The 24,546-nt window shown below is 40.4% G+C and overlaps 1 protein-coding gene and 1 long non-coding RNA gene across 5 annotated transcripts in view; one reads left to right on the forward strand and one right to left on the reverse strand.

Moving 5' to 3' along the window:
* GRID2 (glutamate ionotropic receptor delta type subunit 2) overlaps positions 1 to 24,546 on the reverse strand; it is a 1,049,702-nt gene that overhangs the window by 119,774 nt on the left and 905,382 nt on the right. For all 4 annotated transcript variants that reach the window (XM_065596092.1, XM_008179090.4, XM_065596093.1 and 1 more), the window contains one exon: positions 20,587 to 20,782. In XM_065596092.1, the coding sequence (XP_065452164.1) occupies positions 20,587 to 20,782 (196 nt within the window). The remainder of the gene's footprint in view (positions 1 to 20,586; positions 20,783 to 24,546) is intronic.
* Positions 5,088 to 22,251, forward strand: LOC135983558 (uncharacterized). Its single transcript, XR_010601243.1, has 2 exons — positions 5,088 to 5,378; positions 20,328 to 22,251. It is a non-coding gene; the product is annotated as an uncharacterized LOC135983558 (long non-coding RNA).

Raw genomic sequence — 24,546 nt, forward strand, 5'->3', positions numbered from 1 at the left:
CCGCCAAGCCCGGCCCCCCCGCCGAGCGCCGCGCCACCGGACCCCCCCCCCCCGAGCGCCGTGCCCCACGCTGCCCCCCCGCCGAGCGCCGCAGGTTGTGCCGCCGGAGTGCCCCCCGCCAAGTGCTGGAGCGCCCGCCCCCCCCGTGGAATGCCGCGCTGCGCTGCCCCCCGCCACCCCAAGATTGGCCACCCCTTACCAGGTGCCGCCCCAAGCATGTGCTTGGTTACCTGGTGCCTGGAGCCGGCCCTGGCTGCAGGCGGCCCTCCTCATGGCCCCCTGCCCCAGCTCCCTCCGCCTAAATGCTGACGACGACCAGGGCGGCCAAAGATCCGGCTGCCACGGTCGCTGCCGAAGGACCCAAAATGCCGTCCCCCAAATGCTAGCGCCCTAGGCGACCGCCTAGGTCACCTAATGGGTTGCATCGGCCCTGGCGATAAGGTCTCACCTTATCACATAAGCCTCAGGCCTATCATCAAAATCCCAGGTCTTTTACCTCTGGGAACTGTTCATTTTATTTTCTTAACCACACTGGAAACTGGCTGCAAGTTGTGATGAACAAACAATTACACCCCAGAACCTCAGTTAGGTACTAAGCACATTCCTACTTAGATAAATATGGAGATATACCTATCTCATAGAATTGGAAGGGACCCTGAAAGGTCATTGAGTCCAACCCACTGCCTTCACTAGCAGGACCAAGTACTGATTTTGCCCCATATCCTTAAGTGGCCCCCTCAAGAATTGAACTCACAACCCTGGGTTTAGCAGGCCAATGCTCAAATCACTGCACTGTCCCTCCCCCCTGTGGCTTGAAAGTGCTGCAAAGAAGACAAAAACTGCCTTCATCCTGTGCCAATTGGCCCATCGGAGAAAAAAATCCTTCCTGACCCTGTAACCAGGTGAGCGGCTCGACCTGCAGCACCTACCAGGCCAGGTTCCCATTCCTAGTTCAGGTGGGTACGAAAGAGGCTCCACATGGTCCCTGCACTGGGATAAATCCTGGGAGATGGGGGATGCTGGCCAATCAGCACCCCTTTCCCCCAGCTGGCCAACAGATGCCAGAAATTCCCAGGGGGTTGAGCTACCTATTGTCCATTGGTGAGTGTCTCCCTCCCTTGCTCCTGGAACTGTTCCCACCTTTTACTATTAGCCTCATCAAGCTCCTCCACCTATTTCTGTCACTCTTTACATTTGAGTTATTTCACATTTCTATCTCACTTCAACTGTGTGTGTTTTTTTGCCAAATATAGAAGCCCTGCTCCTGACACGTTAATAAAAACCTCAGTATGACTCACTACAAGAAATAAGAAAAATGGAATTAAAATATTGAAGAATGGAATAAGCCATGGTTTAGATGTTTTCATCTCTAAATTTCTTTAACGCCATGAAATTAGTTCATTGTCTTCCCTAAAATGAATCCGCATTAGACTCACAGGTTAGGAATTATGGAGCAGATTTTCAAGGTTAATTATGCACATGGATATGTGAGTTCATGCCTTATGCAACCTGTGTTTGCGTGGAAATCAGGCATTTGTGTATGCATATGGTCAGCTAAGCTTTAACTATCATGTACACCAGTAAATATCCTACCTGAGTGCAAGAAATCATTCCATCAGTTAATAGTGAGCATCAGGAGGTGGAAATAAAAATCACAGGTAATAGCATCACAGAATTCTCTATCAGAAACTGTAGCCCTGTATCAAAACAGACTTACAGATATGTTAAAGTATACATAGTAATTACTGGGAAAAGGCCACCACCTTATTAGGTATCTTAATCTGTTTCTGTGTTTTAGTATCAGTTATGCTGTTTGTTTCATTAAAGCAAAAACCACTATAACTTGAACTAAAAGAATGTTAAACACCTAAATAGGATGTTAAAACGGAAAGTTATGAGTATTTCACAACATATTAATAGTCCCCTTTCTGTTATAGTTTAAAAAATTACCCAGACTTTTAAAGCACTATCCTGCATTCAGAGTTTGTGACACCATACGTAAGGACGTATTTTAAATTTTGATGCTCTGCCATCTCATATATCAAGATAGAATCATAGGGTTAGAAGAGACTGAAGTGTCATCTAGACTAACCCCCGGCCAGGATGCAGGATTTGTTATGTCTAAACTATCCAAGACAGATGGCAATCCAACCTCCAGTGAAGGAGCTGCCACAACCTCTCTAGGCATGTGAATATAACCATCACAATTTCTTTAGAAGAGAAAATCCAACCAAAATTATAGACAACTGTAATGTTGTTCAAAGTCATTCATACAAATGCAAAAAAATTTATTATACAGAAATAAATTAGTAGGTGTTTTATAGTTTTAAACTATAGTTTTAAAATTCTCCTGGCCCTGCACGTTGTCTCTTTTACAGGAACTGTGTCATTGAGTGGAACCCACAAAATGGGCAGAAAATCCCTGGAAGATCAGGAGGAATTTTAAAGGGCCAGGACTGTATAACAGCTAAACATTTTTTTCTTGTTTAATATGCTTTTAAAAGGACCATGGTCAGCTATTTTCTAGAATTTGATTTTTTGTTACTCTCCATTGTTTAGAATGCTCTTACAAATGATTCTTACACATGATTTATTCCTCTATTCCACTATGGCTCCATCTTAAGCCAGCAGCTTTCCTCAACTGGACAATCAAGGCAGCCACTTATGAGGTCTCGGTATGCTTCCTTTACCAATAATAATGCTTTCTCTCTGCTCTTCCAATTCAGAAACTTTGGCCTGAAGATGTTGTTCTTAGGCTCTCGGGCACCATGAGACGCTTGCACCAAGTGCACACACATGCCACTTGGACACAAGGAAAATTGTCAGACACTCTGCACTCTTGTGCTGCAAACTCGGCGAACTACCCTTGCCAAATCTGCGTCTACAACCCCGGTTTTCCTCCCACATATAATTGGGCACTAACTTTATGCTTAGAGTGAATGTTTTTTATTTTTTAATTTAATGTATTAATTTAAACAATTGCCTTTTCTCCCCACAGTACCTAATTCTCAGTCCAAATTTCTCTCTGGACACGCTCTCTGGGGCCTCTGTCAGCTTAAGAATTCTTCCTTAAGAGGGCTGTCCTGCAAAACTGTCTTCACTGAAGCTAATGGAAACTAATTTTATAGCATCATATATCAGCAGTGGATAAAACACCTTCTGCATTCCCCAATATATTAATTGAAGCCATTGGGATCACTTACATAAGTAAGTGTTTGCAGCATCTGGTCCTAACACTGTAAAAAAGGAATATCTACACAAAGCATGTATTATATAAATAAAAGGACTCACAACATATTATAGTAAAAGAAACATACTGAAAAGATAATAGAATACATAAATATTAAAATTAATATTAAAGGTAAAATAAATGTAATGCATTATGTAGTAAAAAGCATATATTTATAGACACACTTACAAGTACTCACTCTTTTGAAGTGCTCTCACCCTAAAAATATGCAAAGGTACATGTTTCAAATGGTAAGAGAAGTCACCTTGTAAGCAAAATGATTAACCATATTATTGTTAATTAACCAATGACAAGTATAATCCAGTTATCAACAGTCACTCCTGTCCTGCACTTCTAAGCCTTTCCCACAGCTGGTGAAAAGAAACTTAAAATATTGTAACTGGGAAATTGTTTTCAACTAGTTATGTCTGAGCCTCTGCCACAGACTTCTTATGCGATTATGGGCAAGTCACTCAATTTCCCTATGCCTTAGTTGGCCATCTGTACAGTGGGGATAGTAAAAACTCTTTTCTTTTACATTATTTATTTGTAAGCTATTTTGGACAGGGACTTTTTCTTAGTATGCATCTGTACACAGCACAGCACAATGGGGTCCTGATCTAAATAGGGGAGTCGAGGTGCTACCATAATACAAATCATTTTAGGTAATAAAAATATGCACAGGGTTTCCTTGAAAACGTAGGCACCTTTCTGCAATGCAGTGGCAGCTTCTAGGACCCTGCACAAGAGTGAAGGGATCCTCTGTTGAGCTACCCTAAGCTCACATGAAAGAACCCTGTGTAAACATGCAGAGTCATTACAATTGGCATATGCTGGCAGCTGATCTTGATCTCTAGAATACAAGCGAGATTAGGAGTGTCTCTCTGGAGCAGAAGGAACTCAGGGATAAATCCACAAAAATACCTAGGCACCTAACTGCCTCTTTAATTACTTAAGTCCAATATTTAGGAGCTACTAACGTTCTCAGAATCACGGCTCATCTGCCATCTAACCAGAATAGTTGCTTGAAGTCCCAATGGCATCTACATTTCCACGGGTGGGCGCACACGAAGCTGCTTAAATCCTGACACTGCCCCCAAACTGTTGAACTGCTCTGAGCCCTTGCTCACACTAAGTCCTGGTGGGACTCTCAAACACGGCGTTCTCTGCCTATCTCGCCCATGGGGCCCAATCTGGTAGACATTTGGGCCTTGCACAAAAGGAAGCCATGGGTGAGCAGGTCAGGAATTTTTCAGAGGGGCAGATGTGTGTATCCAGAATACCTAATAGTCCAGTGGTTAGGGCAATCATCTGGGAGGTGAGAGACCTAGATTCAAATCTCTGTTCTGCTTCATTTGGAGGAGGAACATGAGCCCATGTCTCCCACCTCCCATGCATAATGGACAAGTTGCGGGGATGTAAATAACAGCCATTCTGCAATCTGGTACTACAGTCATGGAGTTGTGGTGCATAAAATAATTTGGATAGATTCTGGTTATCTTGAAATAATGGGCCTGATTCTGCTTTCACTTAAACATGAAAAATGAGCACGGGTTCAGAATCAGGTTCAAGAGTGGTTTTTTTCCCCCTGATTGGCTACAGATCTGATGAATGCTGATAAAGTTTCTAACATTAAGCAGTGTCATGAAAATATGGTTTCAGTTCACAGCCGAGTCTGGAAACAACAAACAAGATAGTGTTGGAATAGCCTGGTTTAAAGCTTCCTACTGCACAGGGTCTAATAACTCCCCTTACAGAGAAACTGTGAATAATTAACAATTAATCAATGTTTGCCAAGTGCTTACAGTGCTTTGGATGAAAGTATCTATCTCAGTATTATTAAGTTAGGCATTCTTGTTTTTGTTCTAGTTACATAGGAAGCACTCTCAGCTAAATGAAGACCGTTATGGATATACAAAAACTTAATCATGATTAGCTTGATCATTAAATAATTTAGAATTTAACAAACAGAATGGATGCCACAGAAAACACCACAAAGAAAGCACAACCAAAAGAAACTAACAAGATTTCAAAACCAGAACATTCTACCATAAAAGAGAATCCAGGTGGGCAAAACTGACAGCAAAACAACAAGAGTTCATACTGAAATCACAGCCAAAAGAATACATATGTTTGAAAATGATAAAAGGTGAGGAAAACATTTTCAGTATCCTTTTGTCTTTCCTTAGAAGTTAATGATGATCCGGATTTGGAAAAGAGTGCTTCTGATTTTGTGATATAAATTGCTATTGGACATCTGATACTCTGGTGCTGAAAGTCTCACTGCTCTTGATAATAATTTCTGTCCATCTTGCCTTCGACCATATAATCTCTGATAAAAGCTCCTTTTGCCTGATGAAAACTTTTTCAACTACTCTTTGAAGTATCAGACACGATTAGATTTTTAGCAAAACTGGAAAGAGTCTCCTCTCAACTGTGCAAATATCTCAGGAGAGTGTATAACCTAAGATCATATCAGCCCTACCGCATATGACTTTTTTCTCTGATTTCCTATCCACATCTGAGTCCACTTGAAAACCGACTTCAAGCTTTTCAAAATTCTGTACAGGCTCTCCTTCTTTCCAACCTCATGTCAAGTTTTTTTCTCTGCCAGTTCACTCTGCTCCCTCAGAACAGATCTTTAAGGTTGTTGGGGTGCAGAAAGGTAGGGTAGAGCTGCTCTTTGTGCTGTGCATTTGTGTTGCCCTATTTTCCTAGAATTCCCTTCTTCACAGTGAGAGAGTTACTTCCTCCCCAAAACTCACCTGAAAACCTTTAGCTTAATTTGACATTCAGTGTAAACAGTGAGAGAAAAACCTCAAGCAGTTCAGAGTCAGGGTTGTGTGTGTAAAAGCATCCACCACTTTGTTAGTTTGTTTGAACTACCCTTAGCTCCTAAGTCTGAAAAATTGGGCTGGAAATCTCACAAGAACAGGCTTTAGTGTGGTATTTCTGCACATCCAGTTCCATTCCTGGCTGGAAAGCAGAAGTGAGGAAAGAATATCTGAATAACAGAGAATCTTGAAAAAAGCTCAGTTTGAGTTTGGTTCTAATAATTACGCAGGACTTCGAGGGGTTTCTGTACTCCTCCTAAAGTTTTCTGTGATATTCTTTTTGAAGGATGCTATATCAAAACATATTGTATCCTACATCAGTTATATGACACAGGTGTCATACCAAATTCAATATGCTTTTTATCTATCAGAACTCTGTAAAATTCATATCCAACCAGATGTTTATTACACAACGACACACCTTTTGTATCCATTATGTGATCTATGGTCTTCAGTTCAGCAAGTTTTATTCCATATCCATTTATCTATCATATTCTTGCCATATTTTATGTCCATATAGATCTGCATTTTATCTTTCATCTGAATGACTGTGCATAAAAATTCTTAGGGTCAATTTCTGCTCTGACAGACATGCTCTGTGTATATATGAAATAACTCCATTGAACCAACTGGTACTTAATCTTGATTGGCTGAACTGTAAAGGTCCAATTCTGTGAGATGCATCAGCCCCTCAACTCCCATTGACCTTGCAGGATTGGTCCTAAATGATTTACAATATAATATTACAAATAGAATAGATGCAACACACAAGAAAAAGAAAACAAAGTAGATGAAAGAAAATATGTTTTCATCTTATTAAGCTGCACTTTAGATTTTTGCTTTCTGTGTGTGTGTGTGTGTGTGTGTGTGTGTCTGTGTGTCTATATATCTCCTGCTCTGGCTTATATCTAGCTTTCATTTCTAAAATTTCCCAAGGATCAGAAAGAAACAGAAAAAATATATTAGAATTGATATCAAACACAATCAGTACAACTATACCTTCCCTCTTACATACAAAGGGGCTATATTTTCAGAATAAGAGGCTACACGTGTGTCTTAATTTGCACAGGCAGTTAACATAACTGCACGCACACACATTTGTACATTGGGTATCATTATGTACAAATGACCATTTAGAGGCCTTGTCATTTGTGTTCAAACCCTCAGTTTGCCTACGCAGAGTAAATGTGTGCACAAATGTATGAGCACAAATGCAAGCACATTTTTATGTGCTGCTTGCAAGCTTCTTTTACTGAAAATTTCGTCAGAAATATACAATCAACCTGCAAAAAGCCATGTAGGTTTCCATGCCATGCTAACGAAAACTCCAGCATAAGAATGTAAGGTGAGTGTCTTTTTGACTTAGGCAACAATTTCCTCCCAACTCCATAATGTTCAGCGTTGTCCAGTTGACTACAGTAGGGACTGTCAGAAAGGTGCAATGAGTCAAAACATTTTGGGTGGGATTTGAGCATCAAAATGAAAATTTGAGCACCTTTGAAAATCCCGCACTAAAGCCAACAGTGACTTGGAAGGCAGAAACCTACTGGGATTTTCTGCCTTCCTCTGGAGTATTGGGGATTGACTATTGCCAGAGTAGTTGGACTACTAGTTTGATTCAGTCTGGCAAATCCTGTCCTATTTAAATGTTTATTTCATTTATGTAAAACCAGAGAAATTAAGCAGCTTGAATACCACAACACTGGATAATGTTTGGAAGTATTTAGACTGTATATGGCATTATAACTACTTTGCTAATATGCAGACTTTATCATTTACACTTAGTACTGCCAGCCTTTCCCTGCTCCTCAACAAAGGTTTAGTAGCAAATACTGTAGTAGTGTCTCTTATACCAAGACTTAATTATTTACTGGCATGCTAAGAGGTATTATTAGAAATAATTACAGTTAAACTACAACTGTCATACTAAATGAATTATAGTTAGTTATACAGTATCCTTGTTCTTATTACGCTTGCTCACAAAGTTCAGTCATTTGCAATGGGTCTCTCAGCATACATGAATTAGCGAGAGTCTACAATATATAAGTTTCCACTTACATTATTATTAGCTAAGTCTATAACAGGAAGGTATATTAATTATCATTTGCATCTCTAAGAAAGAGAGTGGGGAAACAGACATTTCCTACCTCTTTTTAAATTGACTTTTTCCTAGGCTGAGTCACATAGACCCATTTACCAATTCATAACGTTGAGGGAGCCTCTGTTGATTTACGTTTTTGAACAATTAGTCTTTTAGAAATTTACATGCTCTCAGCAAGAAGCTTTTTTTATATTATGCACAAAGACCACAAATGTCATTAGGAGAAGATTCTCAGACCTTTAGAAACGTCTATATGTAGGACAATGTTAATAATTCAACCTTTCCTAGAAAAAAGTTATTAGCAGGGCAATTGCACCTGAATTTCCCACCTGTGGTCCACTAAGGGCACCCACTCTAGGCAAATCCTCAGCCATTACCTCCCTTAAGCAGAGAGCCTTCCTGACTGGGTTTTTCCAGACTGCTTAGTTCCCTGTCTACACTGAGATATTCCCAGCAATCCAGTGTCTGAGCTTTATTTACTTTCTCTCCACAGACTATGAATAGTTGTGATTGCCAGAAGTTACAAGTTATCACAAAGCTCTTGATAAACAAGCACATTTATTCTTAAAGTGAAAACGTTACAAAGAAAACATTAAACACAATATGAAAGAACCTAAAAACATCAATAGAGGTCACACCAACTTCAGCCTTGGGCTCTGGTAAGTGTCAGTCCTTCAAAACCCACAACTGGGTTTAGCCCTTGGTTACAGGTTCATAACTGCCTCAGATTCAGAACCAGAACCACCATGAATACTTCAAGTCTTTTCTTTACACAGTTTGGGCCTTTGATCTTGGCCTCATGTAACAGGTAATCAGCAGATCATGGCCCACTCCTCAGGTTATAGCTTTACAAGACTGGATTTCTGTATAATTGGAGGTGGGGAAATTGTATTCACCTCCCCCTAGATATTCCCCAGAAAAACTACCTAATACTTGGAGTTCCAAAAGTCCGTTCTAATTTGGCACATTGTTCAATATCGCCCTTTGAATCCCCAGGTCTCACATCTGTCACATCTTCTCCCCGAGATATTACATACAATTCCAGCCCACAATAATACATAAACCATTCATTTAATACAGTGGACCCCAAAGATACTTAAACTTAATTCAGTAAGATCTCCCAAGGATATGCAGGAAATTGCCATATCTGTCATAGCAGGTATGTCCATAGGCTATATATCTGATCTCCATGGCAACTCTTTATAACTCCAGGTTTCAAATAAATGAAAGCTATACTTAGGTTATGAAAAATAACTCATATGATAGTAGCATTGCTCTGTGCCTTTTGTGGCCACATTTTCTAAACCTAGATGCTAAAGCTAGGCTCCTAAATATAAATGTATACAGCTAAAGATGAACGCCCTGATTTTCAGAAGTGCTGAGCAACCCACAAATCCCAATGACATCAATGGGAGCCACAGGAATTAAGTACATTTGAAAATCAGGTATTTAGCAGTTGGAAAAATGTGACCTATAAGTTGACAGGATGGATAAAAATACTTTTATAAAAGTTTTGTAGGTATTACAGAATACTTCATACTTGATTGCGTGAGTGAAGAACTAAAATTTGTTAGTGTCTATCTGTCTCTGTCCTATGGTATCTATCTGCCTGCCCTTTGCATTTTTAAAGCACCCATCATTGGGATAACTTTTTATCTGTATATAATTTATTTTTATTTAAAAGAACAACAAGACATCTATGCAAAGCTTTTGGCACCCTAACACATAACTCAGACCCCAACAGAATCAAGAGGTATTAAAATAATAATTCAAAAAGAAACGGCCAGCCAAGCCAGCCAACTAAAAAAATATCAATTCTACCTCTTCATTGGCTGAAGTTATGCTTCCTAGACATCTCCAAAAAAAACTGGGGGCCTGGAAGGTCTCCAAATTAGCTGTTTTGGATCAAACGGGGAGGCAAGTTCTAGAGCTAAGTCTATAACATGAAGGTATATTAATTATCATTTGCATCTGTAAGAAAGAGAGTGGAAACTCAAACATTTCCTACCTCTTTTTAAATGGACTTTTTCCTAGGCTGAGTCACGTAGACCCATATTACATTAAAACAATATTAAATCTGTGACAGAAAATAAAGGCGAGAAATTCACAAGCAACAGTGAAATGTGCTTCATGCTTTGTGATGCTGGTACCACAGTGTACATGGATTTATGTAACAGAACGCCACTATCCATCACCTACAGCCCCCAACTAAAACTTCTCCAGCGCATCATCAAGGATCTACAACCTATCCTGAAGGACGATCCCTCACTCTCACAGACCTTGGGAGACAGGCCAGTCCTCGCTTACAGACAGCCCCCCAACCTGAAGCAAATACTCACCAGCAACTATACACCACACAACAAAAACACTAACCCAGGAACCAATCCCTGCAACTAACCCTATTGCGAACTCTGTCTGCATATCTATTCAAGGGACACTATCATAGGACCTAATCACATCAGCCACAGCATCAGGGGTTTGTTCACCTGCACATCTACCAATGTGATATATGCCATCATGTGCCAGCAATGTCCCTCTAATATGTATGTTGGCCAAACCGGACAGTCTCTACGCAAAAGAATAAATGGACACAAATCAGAGATCAAGAATTGTAACATTCAAAAACCAGTAGGAGAGCACTTCAATCTCCCTGGACACTCAATAACAGACTTAAAAGTGGCAATTCTTCAATAAAAAAACTTCAAAAACAGACTCCAATGAGAAACTGCAGAACTGGAATTAATTTGCAAACTGGACACCATCAAATTAGACCTGAATAAAGAGTGGGAGTGGATGGGTCACTACAAAAAGTAATTTTCCCTCTGCTGATACTCACAACTTCTTGTCAACTGTTGGAAATGGCCGACGTCCACCTTGATTGCACTGGCCTTGTTAGCACTACAAAAGTAATTTTCCCTCTCTTGATATTCACCCCTTCTTGTCAACTGTTGAGAATAGGCCACTTCCACCTTAATTGAATTGGTCTCGTTAGCACTGACTCCCCACTTGGTAAGGCAACTCCTATCTTTTCATGTGCTGTATTATATATATATATATATATATATATATATATATACTGCTTTCTTATATACTGCTTACTGTATATTTCACTCCATGCATCTGATGAAATGGATTTTAGCCCACAAAAGCTTATGCTGAAATAAATTTGTTAGTCTCTAAGGTGCCACAAGGACTCCTCTTTGTTTTTAAGAATATGAGTTACAAATATATTACAAAGCAATTCCATCTTGGGGTTATTCTGATAAACAGCTAGACTCTTTAATTTGTATTCAGAACCCCTCAATAGTTACAGATTTCTATTATACTGTTGCTTATCTATTGTTTTTATTATGGATGCGTTATCATATCTACCCATCTTGATATAATCCTAGCTATTATATCCCACTCTGTGTTATATTCATTAAGAAATGTGGCCTAGTTTATTTGCTTAAATATCAATTCTGAAAAGAACAGCTACATACACCAATGACGTCTCCATAGAACCGTAAATGGTAAACAACTCTCCTCTACCACTGCGATCCCACTGAGAGCCTTGCAGTTCATCTAGACCAATTTCTTATGCATACTGATAGAATAATGAAATGTGATTGCAGCCTGGTTAAAGTGCTTCCTGGAACATTTCGCTTCCTGGAACACCCCTTCCCCACAATTTCTTGGTTACTAAAAAGAAATTGATTTATTGAAGACATATTTTCAATACTAGACAATTATGCTGTTCAATTCTAATACAAAAGGACATAAATGGCTTTCTGACAATTTAACTGAAGAGAATAAAATGCCAAAAAGGAAAAAAAAAAGCCTTATCTTTATTCCTTAGCCCCAGGGAAAACTGCTTACTCAAAAGAAGACTTTTAGCTTTATTTTTAGTTGATACATGTTATAAATATGCTGGTAATGCTTCAGCAAAGGGGGCTAGATTAGATGACCTCTTGAGGACCTCTGGAGACGATAAGGATTAATAAAGTACAGCAGCAAGAGTACCTGAGCTGTAAGACACCCCAAAAGTAGTATCAGAATATGAGGCAACATATGTGCCCCTCAAAACCCAAGTAAATATGGAGCCTAATACAAGATATTCATGCATAAATCCATGTACACTGTGGTACCAGCATCACAAAGCATGAAGCACATTTCACCATTGCTTGTGAATTTCTCGACTTTATTGTTTTCTGTCACAGATTTAATATTGTTTTAATGTAATTTTTTGTGGGACTCTGCAGTACATGAGGGTGTGTGGGAGTGCAGGCACAGCATACACACTTTTTAATAGCCATTAAGGAATTCATAAGGCAAATTTATGGGTTTGAAAAAGTAGCATTCATTATTTGGATAGCATTTCTAGAGCTGTGCTGTTATTCTATCTACATAACAAGCTTCTATTGAAATGGGCAGCTTTACCATCAAGGTTATCCTAGAGGAAATGTCAGCACAGCAACTGACACCATACAAAACTACAGAGCTATTAAATTTCTGAGCACAACATGACCCCCCGTCTCTCCCCTCTCTCTGCAGCTGGCATTGTCAAACAGGAGGGACAGACCATTTTTATTGATGAGCAAATATACAGCAGATCTCCTGTTTTGCCTCCAATATGCTATGCCCAAATGAAAACATCTTTTTGGTGCTCTTTATTCAAATCTATAGTTTACTCACAAAATGGTTTTTAACAGTGCCCTTGAGAACTGATTTTCTTCTTTCGGGCTTTATTTCTAATATGTTCATGAATAATAAATGCATTTATTGCTTACCAAACACTTTAAGAACTCTGCCTCTGATGGCATATTATTGTAGCTCTGTGTCGCAACAGAAGCGTGTACAAATTAGATTATTAGATCTTTGGGGCAGGAACAGTATCTTTCTGTGTGTCTGTACAATGTCCAGTAAGATGGAGCCCTGATGATGATTGGGGCTTTTGGGGGTTGATGCAATAATTAATAACACTGACAATAAAATACCTTTTGAGTTTGATATCAGCATATTTACACTCACACCTATTTCCATTGCTGACCACAAATGCACTCTTTATTTTAAGCTGGGAGGCAGGTTGTGGGGGTTGTAGCCCCAAATTGCTGTAATAAATCACTTGTCAGGTGCACTGAAACAGACACTAACCTTGTTTAGTTTTTCAGAAACTTCCAAGTCCTTGCCTGAAGAAGTTTTGCTTATATAAAGGGCAGGACTGTAGGAGATCTGTTTTTAAATCCCTAGTCTGCCTGATTTGAAGCAGATACTGGAACCCAAGTCTCTAACATTTTAGGGGAGTGCCATAACCCCCAGGCTCTGGGGCATTCTGGGGTGAGTTTCTCGCTATTTCTCCTGTTAACGCTGTTCCACCCAGACAATGCTTGTAGACAACATGTTCAATAAGCTTAGAGATGACGGGGAGAAGGGAGATGGTGTGATAGCTAGAGAGTCAAGTGGGATCAAGGGTGGGGGTTAGCGTGTGTCTGTGTGCGCAAACTTCCTTTTGGTTTAGTCTCACATCCTCCAGGATCCAACTGGAGTTTCAAGTTTGACTAAAGCCAAACACTCAAAGAAAACTCAAGCCAAACCGTCAGGTTTCCCAAGGCTCCCACTTCAAGCCATACATTGGCCAAGAATCACTGAAAACTCCAGGATGGTTCAAAACTTGCCCCATGTCTACCTAACTTTCATGAAAAAGGACAATCTTTTTAGTGAGCCTTGGGTTGACTTTTATAATGCCACTTGAAACCAGCTGATGTTTGTCTGGCTTTGGGTTTTGTTTGGAAAGTTTTGCACAGCTCTATTCTATGGTCTGTCCACTGTAGTGTGCAGGTTGTTGGGTGCTGGTAGCAGATAGATGACTGTGAGATGTTCCTGAGACCCTCTGATCACCAAAGGCATCAGCATACGGTATGGGTAATGCTTGTTGGCCTGCAATTCAGAATTCTGTATCACTGCACTGTTACACAATTATTTAAAAGAATTCTTCTCTCTAAGCTTTTACTATGGAAAGAAGTTACTGAGTATTACAGAAAATAGCTTTTTTCCCAGCTGGTTATTCTTTAGGCTCATGCAAAGTGAATACAATTTGTGATGTGAGATAAGGCTATTAGGAATATATTTTGCTATGAAAAACAACCCCACCCCCATAAACTGACATGCTGACAAGTTACCAGACATTAAATATGCTATTGGGAGAAGAGTGAGTGGATCAGGCATTCCTCCTGTCGTTACCATCAGTGTTTCACTGGTTAAACCGGCTCAGATGTTATTTTGATAGTTGCTTTGCAGAAAAAGGAAACTATATGACACAAATGAAACCAAACCACCCACAGTAATTCAAACAGAGTAGACCATGAATGCTTGCATCCCCAAGCACTTTTCAACTACAAGTCATAGACTGGACGGAGGTGGGGGATAGCAAAATATGTAACTGCATCCTCACCAGCAAGGTCCAACCTGTCACACCCCTGAGGTTACTTCTGAACTTTATCACTTGTGAGGTAGCGCTATGGCTCCTCCTCTAAGCAGTGTCACCTGATAATAGAGGGAAAGGGCAACACTGGTATCTACGTGTAGGCTCTTAATTCCAAAGCACCTCCTGGCTCCTCCCACTTTGCAGTGGTAGAAAATCAGAATATTTGGTGGATCGAAATACAGGATATTTTCAGTCACTCTAATTATCGGCAGCAGTTTCTTCTTTTTACTCCTTCCATTTACCCCACATCACCACCAACTACTGAATCGTTGTACAGACGCTGTGGCCAAAAGCGTTGACAACCTCCCACAAGTTTGTAATGCTGCCCTGCAAGGGTGTTCTGCTTCCTAGTGCTGTGACCAATCTCCAAAGCTGCAACACATTCGCTCTCCTGGTGCCACTAGCTTAAAGTGTGGAAATGGTGAAGTCACATGCAAACCCAGCTCTCTGACATCTTAGCGCACACCACCTTTTATTTTCCCTTGCTTAACTTTCCCTTTCATTGTCTTCTAATTTGCCAGATTCAACTACAGTTATTAGCCCAGCTGCTCACAGCATTATTCTATGGACCCACATGTGTTACCAGAGTTTTTAATTTGATTACCACACCTGCAACCAGAAATGGAATAGGACAGTCACTAGATTCAGGAGGGTTTCTGGACACATAAGCAGAAGCAAAGCTTTTCATGACCATACTACTGTTGAAAAGACATTAGCAATAACCATAATTAAGCCCAGTTGTTGCTAGCATGGTTGTGGCAGAGTTCCCCGATCACTGTGGACAGTCATATTTTTCCTGAGAATCATCTTACCTTAGACATTTTATCGACTACTCCTAGGCAGCTTATAGCATAATGTTCTAACACTTTTATAAGTTTTTTTCAGAAAAATAAAGAGGTCCCTGTGGTCAGAGGAACTGGGCTAGCTAACAGATGTTACTGTGGTTCTAACTACAGTATAGATACAATCTAAAGGGAATGTTTGTTCAAAATGAGAAATCATCGCAAGAAAAAGAGAAGCAAAAACTCAGGGACAAACTTTTTCTGGTATTGTGTGTATCTATATGTGGATAAGGGAGAGAATATTAATGTGCTGTGCTTCGGAGGCTGAGGCAAGCTTCTTTTATTGCACAGTTCAGAAGCATTATTTCACTTGACAGTAACTCACAAGCTTCCTACAGGCTAAATATTTTGTATACTGACTTAAATATATGGAGGTATCAAATGCATTATGATTCTGCCAATGCAACTTGGGAAAGGAATTTTCCACTTCACACTCCTGAGGAAAATGCATATGCTGTAGGCTAGGATATCATGTATGGAGGAACAAGGTGGGGAGGGGAGGGTGTTTGGCACCATTATTCTCAAGAGATCAAAGAGCAGACAAAGGCACACTGGAAGTGCTTCACTGTATTTTAAGTGGGAATAGGTTCAAGGGTAGGACAGCCTGTGGTGCTTGTAAAGGATTAAGTAGGGTACTGTGCTTTTAAGAAGACATAAAGAGGTATGTAATGTGATACATTTAAGCCTAAATGATTTTTTTGGGAGTCCTCAATGAATGTTTAAGCAAGCATGCCTTTGGTCCTGGTAAATCTGCTCACAACAAATAACTGCCATGAAAATGGAGATTCTTTTGACTGAATGAGATGCATATTTCATAACCTATGCAAAAAAGGAAAAATCAATTTGGAATACACAGAGTATTTAGGAATAATAACGAAAAAAAGAGAGATAAAAGGAAATATTCTCCAGAATAATCCAAAGCAAATGTAAAAATACAGATACCTTCTTTCCTTCTAATATGACAAAGTAGCTAGAAAAACAAAACTGGTTGTTTCCATGCCTTCAGTTCAGGCCTTCAATGGTTTTATTTTCTCAAGTAGAGGGAAACAATAAATGATGGGAGACTAGAAAATATTTAATGTGCCTATGCTTCTCAGGCAGTCACATATTTTGAGGTATCAAACTCTATTATTCTATTCAAGATCAATCTACCCAGCTATCCTTTAACCACACCTGAGCCAGTCAGGTGCTGTGGATGTAGAAGGAATGAATGCATGCACAATGATATATATAGATATATATATCTATATCTTAACCTGATTTATGGGGGAAAACGGAACCAGGATATGCCAAAAAACAGAAATTTCAAGAAGCATCATGTTTACATCTTAGGCTCCTTCCCTGCCTCTATTTCAGCTGACCAAGGCCATACCAAAGTTGCATCTTTCCTGATCCAAGTAGAGGTAAATAAATATTGTCATAGGGCTTAAACTGTGTTCTCACACACAGAGATTATTATTAGTAGTAGTAATCATGTTTACTATGATAGTGCCTAAGGGCCCACCAAGCATGGGCCCTCATTGTGTACAAACACAGATTAATAGAAGAGTTTACAATCTAAATAGACAAGACAGACACAGGGTGGAGGAAGGGGTAGAACATAGCAGCAGAGTGAACAAGTGATGGCAGCAAACAGCATGTTAGTTCCATTATTTTTTTTCGGAGGATGGGGGGAGAAATGGAAAGACAAAGGAAAGGAAGATAAGTGACAGGGACAGGACAAGGGAGAAGATGGTAAAATGGGGAGGTGTGGAGTGAAGTCAGGTGAAGAGACTGTGAGGGAGGGGGAGAGGGCTGGAACAAATAGCCCATCAGCACAGGGCACAGAAAGTCCAGTCAAAACAGTACAACATTATCTCAGGATATGTCTACACTGCGTCTAAACACCCACTGCGTCTAAACACCCACGTGTCAGCAGACTTGGGCTCATGGGGCTCAGGCTAAAGGCCTGTTTAATTGCGGTATAGATGTTAGAGCTCAGACTGGAGCCCAAGGTCTGGGACTCTAAAAGGAGGAAGGGTTCCAGAGTCCAGGCTCCAGCGTGAGCCCGAACATTTATACCACAGTTGAACAGCCCTGTAGCCCAAGCCCTGCAAGGCCAGCTACAGGTGTTTAATTCCAGTGTAGACACACCCTCAATGTCCAGTGGTCCCTGCTTTGGATGTTTCTGTTTCTACCAGCTGGAGTCTGACTCGCTCCTCTCGGCAATTTTCCCCCCTTCTCTGGGCCACAGGATATGGGAAGGTACAGGTACAATTTCCACTGAAATCACTGATGTACAACCCATGCAATCCCACTGAAGTCAATAGGACTGCATGAGATGTCAGTCAGCACTGAATTTGTCTCCGCTGTATCATGTTTTTCAAAATAAAAGTTGCTTTCTCAGTATAAATGAAATAAATGAACAATAATTAACAGAGTGAAAAAGAGAGAAAAATTAAAAGGATTTTAAACTGTATGAAAAATCTTTTGAGAGTGTCCTTTTAAATAGCCTCTGTAGTCCTGCTGTCCAACTAGTTTCACTTTGCAATGGCTGCCTGCACATCTAATTTACCTTTGAGAGGATGCAGCAGGGGAGTATAGTTAAAGCAAAGGATGTTTGACATATTCATTTGCAACACACACACATCCTTAAGTCACAGCATCTGAGTCTCTTCATGGACACTAGGTGGCCTAGTGGAAACTCAATTTTTAGTAGTTGTTCAACAACATTTGCTTGGCAAGCTGTTTGTATTGGCTTATGTATTTCTTTTCTTGTCAAGTCATGCTTTAGCACCACTCAATGGCGTGATTAAAATGAAGCACAAAATGAGACCCAAAATTAGTTTGGTTTGTTTGAGGTTATAATCTTATTGTGTTAATAGCTCTGAGGTGGTCAGTTGTTCTTCAAGGTCGGGAATGAGTTAATGAAAATAATGTAAATGGGCCAAATGGACCCATGAAGTCCTCTGAAATACCTGCATGCTTTCATTTTAGAGTTATTTTACAGAGATTAAAATCTGCCTTATCAGTTACATTTTTTTGGTCTTAATTTTCTTCTGTACACAGAGTTGGTACATAACACCATATTTATCATCCAAGTGAGGATGAAAGATTCAAACAGATCTTAAAGACAGCTTCCAATTCCTTAGAGAGAGATATTTCTTCCTGGCCAGGCCAAATTCAGTCTTCAAAGAGCCTTCTATTTATTTGTCACCTGTCCGAGCAGCAAGGGTCTCTCTCTCTCTCTCTCTCTCTCTCTCTCTCTGGCATTTCTTCCTGTGAGGTGTATGGGGTGGGGAGAGCGAGCATGTGCATGCGTATGCAGGAATGGATGGAAGCGTACATTCATTGGGAATGATCTTGCAGCTATTTGGAGAGAGAGAGGTTGGCTGATCGCTGCTTTGCTAAAGCTTAGCTCTTTGATACCATCACTTGCAATTGCTTATTCCTGGACAGCAAAGCTATGGGAAATTAAACAACTCAGACAATGCTGTTTCTGTCAATTTAAAAACAGCAAATACCATGTCTTCAGGAATTAGAAATCAAAGACTGTAATCTGTAATTACCTGCCAGTGTAATACACTGGTTGTTTTCCTCAGCTAAAGGGCTTTAGTCAACACCCACTTATGTTTGATGTGCTCTGGTTTTTTTTATTGTCCTGAAACTCATGGTATAACTTTGGCAGACAAGTCACAGTGATGGATTTTTTTTTAAAGGAGCTTCCCAGCTTTATAAGCATCTTGCAAACTGGACCAAAATATATTTTCTCAAAAATGCCTTTTCCCTTGGCCAATCAATCTTCAGCTGTCCCTTTCTCTGGCACTTTAGAAATATATACATCAAACGTATTTCAGCTTATGACACGTTCTAGAAGGATTTCATAAGTGCATTTCTCCTGGCCCTTCCCATCTTCCCCTCTTTCATGACATTTAGTGTCTGGTAAATCTTTGAGTTGGGAAATATGATCCAAGCTATAATGGCGGTGGGTGAAGCCACTTGTTTATCAAACTCCTAAACAGTTGTTATCTTGTAGCTCTTTTATTATCATCATCAAGAGATCACCAGTAGAAAATGGCTTCATCATTGCTTTTTAAAAAGACCCTTTCCTTTATGTGCTCTCATTAACTGTCACAACACCATGGATGTATGGGATATCCTAGGAAGTGAATTTCAGTAGAAACAAAAGGCAACAGCTCTGAAATGGCTTGATTGGATTTTGATAGATCTAAAAAAGATTGAATAACTGAACCTTTGATGAGGAAACACGCAACAGTTCAGTTTTCTATTATAATTAATTCTCCCCATCTTCAAATTTAAATGAACCCTATAAAATAAGGCCCTGCTAAAATAACAAAATATGCTGTTTTCTCAGGGACCTATTTTATAGAATAAATTTTCAATTTTCAATTTGGAGATGTTATCATAGGGATGAATTTTGTTCTGTTCTCATTCACACAGATGCGATTGCCATTGAAGTCACTGATGAAAAATATTCACAATCTCATTCTGTGCTATTTAATGGATAGGTGATCTTAAATTCAAAATCTCTCCTGTTTACTTGACTTTTCTAAGAATTCACTTGACAAAAAAAGTTTTTACATAATTTTGTTTTCCCATAGCAAATCAAGTTTAAGAGATTGCTGTGAAGTTTTTTAAACAAGGTCATGCTTTTCTGCCTGCTTTCCGCATAACACATAGGATTCATAACCATGACTGAAAGATTAAGTTTTCAGAGTCAGAAGTCTAAAAACAAATCTCTATTTTGCATTCAAACCTACAGTAAGCACTTTGTACAGTACACTGCGATGTCTTCTGTTATTAAAGTCCCGTGATCCTACCCTCATTTTGGATTCTGACAAATGTATTCTTCTTTCAGATCGCTAAATCCTCAATCGTTTTCAGAGCAAATATTTTTTGGACTTGCATTTTAAAATGTAATGGAAAACTGCCCATAGGGAACTGAGCTGAGAGCCCCCAATCCTTTGAGCTGGAGCAATGAGCTATAAATTGATTAGGTAAGATCATTGTCCTATGTGCAAATGCAGCTCCAAATGTTAAAAAAACAATTTAAAAAAATCCAGCACTGGAACAGAGCATCTCCGATTGTCAAGGAAAAGGTAAACCATGCCTCATACCTTCTGAATGCCTGCTGGTGACTCCAGCACATTATTCTCTGAGCCGTTACTTCTGTTAATCATCCGCCACATTTGAGAATACATGCTGTCCCTCTCAAAAGGATTCATCCCCTTCACTCGAACATGCTCATAGACTGCAGAGTCCAAGACAGTGCCATAAGGAATATCCGTCTGCCTGGAGAGATCCTGGAGAGACCTTAATTGGTGGTGAAGAAAAGAGACAGAGGAGACATGATTCCACATTTCCAAGCTGAACGAGAGCTGCAGGCAAGCAAAGGACAACACATAGGAAGACAGCTGCCAAGTCATTGTTTTGTTTACTTTCTTAAAAGACAAAGTAAGACTAAGAGATACAGAATTGCTTTTATGCTTTAAGACAGAAAGAAAAATGTGAGGCCAAAGGGAAAGTGGGAAATGAGATTGAAGGAAAAAAGAGAACATTGCAAGGTACAAGAGCGTGCTCTCAAGTGATAACAGCTTTCTTTTGGGGGGCAAAAGGGAGTGTATTTAGCCACTCCAACAAATGCAAAATGAATCAGATAAAAGCCTGGTAATAGCCTGAAGTAATGTCCCTCTATTTTACACATTGCTGGGGACTCGCAGACGGAAATCAGAAAGGTCAGAAAAAGAGCTCAATGAATATAGCCCTAGGCACCAGGCCCAGGCATTACTTGGAGCTGGCATGTTAAACACCAGAAAGCAGCTGTCTCTGTTGGTATGTTCTGCATCAAGATATACACTCAGCATAGACAGTGGTGCAAGTAAGCCGGTACAGTCAGGTACACCATACCATTATGGGGGGAGGGATAGCTCAGTGGTTTGAGCATTGGCCTGCTAAACCCAGGGTTATGAGTTCAATCCTTGAGGGGGCCACTTAGGGATCTGGAGCGAAAAATCAGTACTTGGTCCTGCTAGTGAAGGCAGGGGGCTGGACTCAATGAGCTGGAGTCCCTTCCAGTTCTATAAGATAGGTATATCTCCATATATTATTATTAAGACATTTATTGCTGGTACGCCGTACCGGAAAGACAGATTTTCAAGAATGAATTGTAGAGCCCTGCACGGATACAAATTTATACCTGCGGATGTGGATATCCACAAAGAAATCGGTATCTGCTGAACTGCAGGGCTCTCCCGGGAACCACAGCGATGAAAGGAGCAGAACATGGGGCTGCTGCTCCCAAGAGCCAGCGCCCTGTGCTGGCAGCTTCTCCAACGTGGCGGTACCACCCCTAGCCCTGTCCTCCGGCGGGGCTGTACAGCTGCGTGGAAGGGCTGGGGATGGTACAGTTGCATTGGAGGAGCTGCCGGTGCAGGGCACTGGCTCCTGAGAGCGGCAGCCCCTTGTTCTGCTCCTTTTGCCGTTGTGGTTCCTGGGAGAGCCCTGTGGTTCAGCGGATACAGATTCATCTCCATGGATATCCCCACCTGTGGGTATAAATTTTTATCTGTACAGGGCTCTTGTCACAGAATATTTTTTGTGAGTGGGGGACGGGAGGATCGGTACGGTAAGAATTAAAATCTAATTGCACCACTGACCTGAGAGAGTAGGTTAAGAATAGATTGGGAATGCTCCCTAGCACCATTTTCAGAAGCTGGAGACTTTTGTTCTATTTTTATAAGCTGCGTGGAAGTTCACAATAAATTTGCTCAGTTTGATAAGTTCTTTAGCCTTATCCACTCTGTGTTTGTGTTTGTATGGGTATATACACACACAAAAGCTGATTATATGTAAACTAATGTAGGGGTTTCTAAAAGTATCCAGAATATGTCTTTATCTGCCCTGGCCTTAAAATGATTTTGTTATTCCAATCCCTTCCAGGCTCCAGACATGACCTCGTTGCCCCTATTTACTCATTCTATTGTACCACTTAACCATACCTTGATTTCTTTAATGACATTCATTAGAGTTTCAGAGGGACTGCTGTAATATATCTAACACCCAGGACCCATTAAGGCTTTTGCTGGCACAAATTGCCTTTATGTAACTGCACAAATCTAATGGATGACATTTAAGGACAAATAAAAGATCTGTCTGTGTGCAGTCTTAAACTAGACCAGAGGTTCTTCCACTGGGGGTGGGCTGCCCTGGGGGAGGGGCATACAATATATTCTGAGGGGGGCGTGAGCAGCTTTAATGAAAAAACAACAACAACATACTGTGCACATTTTACCCACAGCAACGAATAACTAGCAAAGCTCATTCCTCCAGACATATCCAGTCCTCAGATGGCACTGTGCATTTTGATGGATTTCATAGCATTGTACAAAGTCATTGCCATGTATACATTAATCCGTTTTCCAGGATGCTGTGTGCACATTTAGTTGTAAGCATCTACCACACTTGCAGTTTTGCTTTTGCTCTTATTGAAACGGACCATTGGCTTGGTTTGAATCAATGCCTTACTGTTTTTAATATTTAGTGAGTGCTGCATGATGATTTTTTTTTATCAGTATATGTACTTGTATGGTGGTGGTGAGGCCTAAACTACTACGACACAAAGAAGGGGGCACCATCAAATACATTTGAGAACCACTGAACTAGACAATGGCAAACTGCAAAGATCCACCTGGTGGTAGATGACTGAACAAGGAGCAATGGTCTCAACTTGCAGTGGGGGAGGTCTAGGTTGGATATTAGGAAACACTATTTCACTAGGAGGGTGGTGAAGCACTGGAATGGGTTACTCTAAGGAGGGAGGTGGTGGATTCTCCATCCTTAGAAGTTTTTAAGGCCCGGCTTGACAAAGCCCTGGCTGGGATGATTTAGTTGGAGTTGGTTCTGAGTTGAGCAGGGGGTTGGACTAGATGACCTCCTGAGGTCTCTTCCAACCCTAATCTTCTATGATTCAACAGCTCCAAGCGGCACATTTGAGATACGTAAAAGAGAAGGTATTCAAAAGGGACCTAAAGACAAAAATCAAGGAAATAAAATCCTTACAAGTGGCAGGGATGCTACTTAAGAAAACCATAATAATCTCATAAGGCATGTGTATTGCGGAACAAAAACAGAACCAGGAAAGCAAGAAGTAAATCAATGGGTATGTCCACACCGTGATTAAAAAAACCTGCAGCGCTGAGTCTCAGAGCCTGGGTCAGCTGACTTGGGCTCGAGGGGCTTGGACTATGGGCTATAAAATTGCTGCGTAGACATTCAGGGTCAGACTGGAACCTGGGCTTTGAGACCCGTGGGTCTCCAGCCCAAGCCTGAACATCTATGCTGCAATTTATAGCCCCGTAGCCCGAGCTCTGTGAGCCCGAGTCAGCTGACCTGGGACGACCATGTAATGGGGAGAGACCTACCTTCAACTCGCCTTTTTATGGTAAGAGAGATGCAGTATTCTCATAGATTAAGGTGTCAGAAGAACTAGTGGTGGAACTAATTCATAATTTAAAAAATAAGTCACCAGGTCCAGATAGTATGAACCCAAGAGTCCTGAAAGAGCTCGAATATGAAGTGGCTGTTAGCAAAAATATTCAATCTCTCATTAAAAACAGCCACCTTATCAGAGGACCGGAGGGTAGCAAATATATCTATGTTTTTAAAAAGGCACTAGAGATGATCTAAATGATTACAGAACAGCAAACTTTACATCTAGCCTAGTCTATTAGTTGAAACAACAATTAAAATAGAATTTAAAAGATCTGGAAGATAATGATATCCAGAATGATTTCTTCAAAGGAAAATCATAGTTTGCTAATCTATTAGAATTAGTTGAATCTATCAAGAATGTAGTGAATTTCAAAAGGCTTTTGAGAAGGGTCAAGGTCCATGAAGGGACTTAGGCACCTAAATCCCAGATTTAGGCACCGCTGTTATCCACAAAACCTCTCACTAGATGCCTAAATTTTGCTGTAGAAGTCCCCATAACACTTAAATTTGTCATCTCTGGGCACATGCACAGTACCTCACTCTAGGCATCAGGATGCCTCTCTCACATCTAAGCCCCAGTGTGATCC

The sequence above is a fragment of the Chrysemys picta genome, chromosome 5 (genome assembly GCF_011386835.1).
Source record: "Chrysemys picta bellii isolate R12L10 chromosome 5, ASM1138683v2, whole genome shotgun sequence".
NCBI lineage: Eukaryota > Metazoa > Chordata > Testudines > Emydidae > Chrysemys > Chrysemys picta.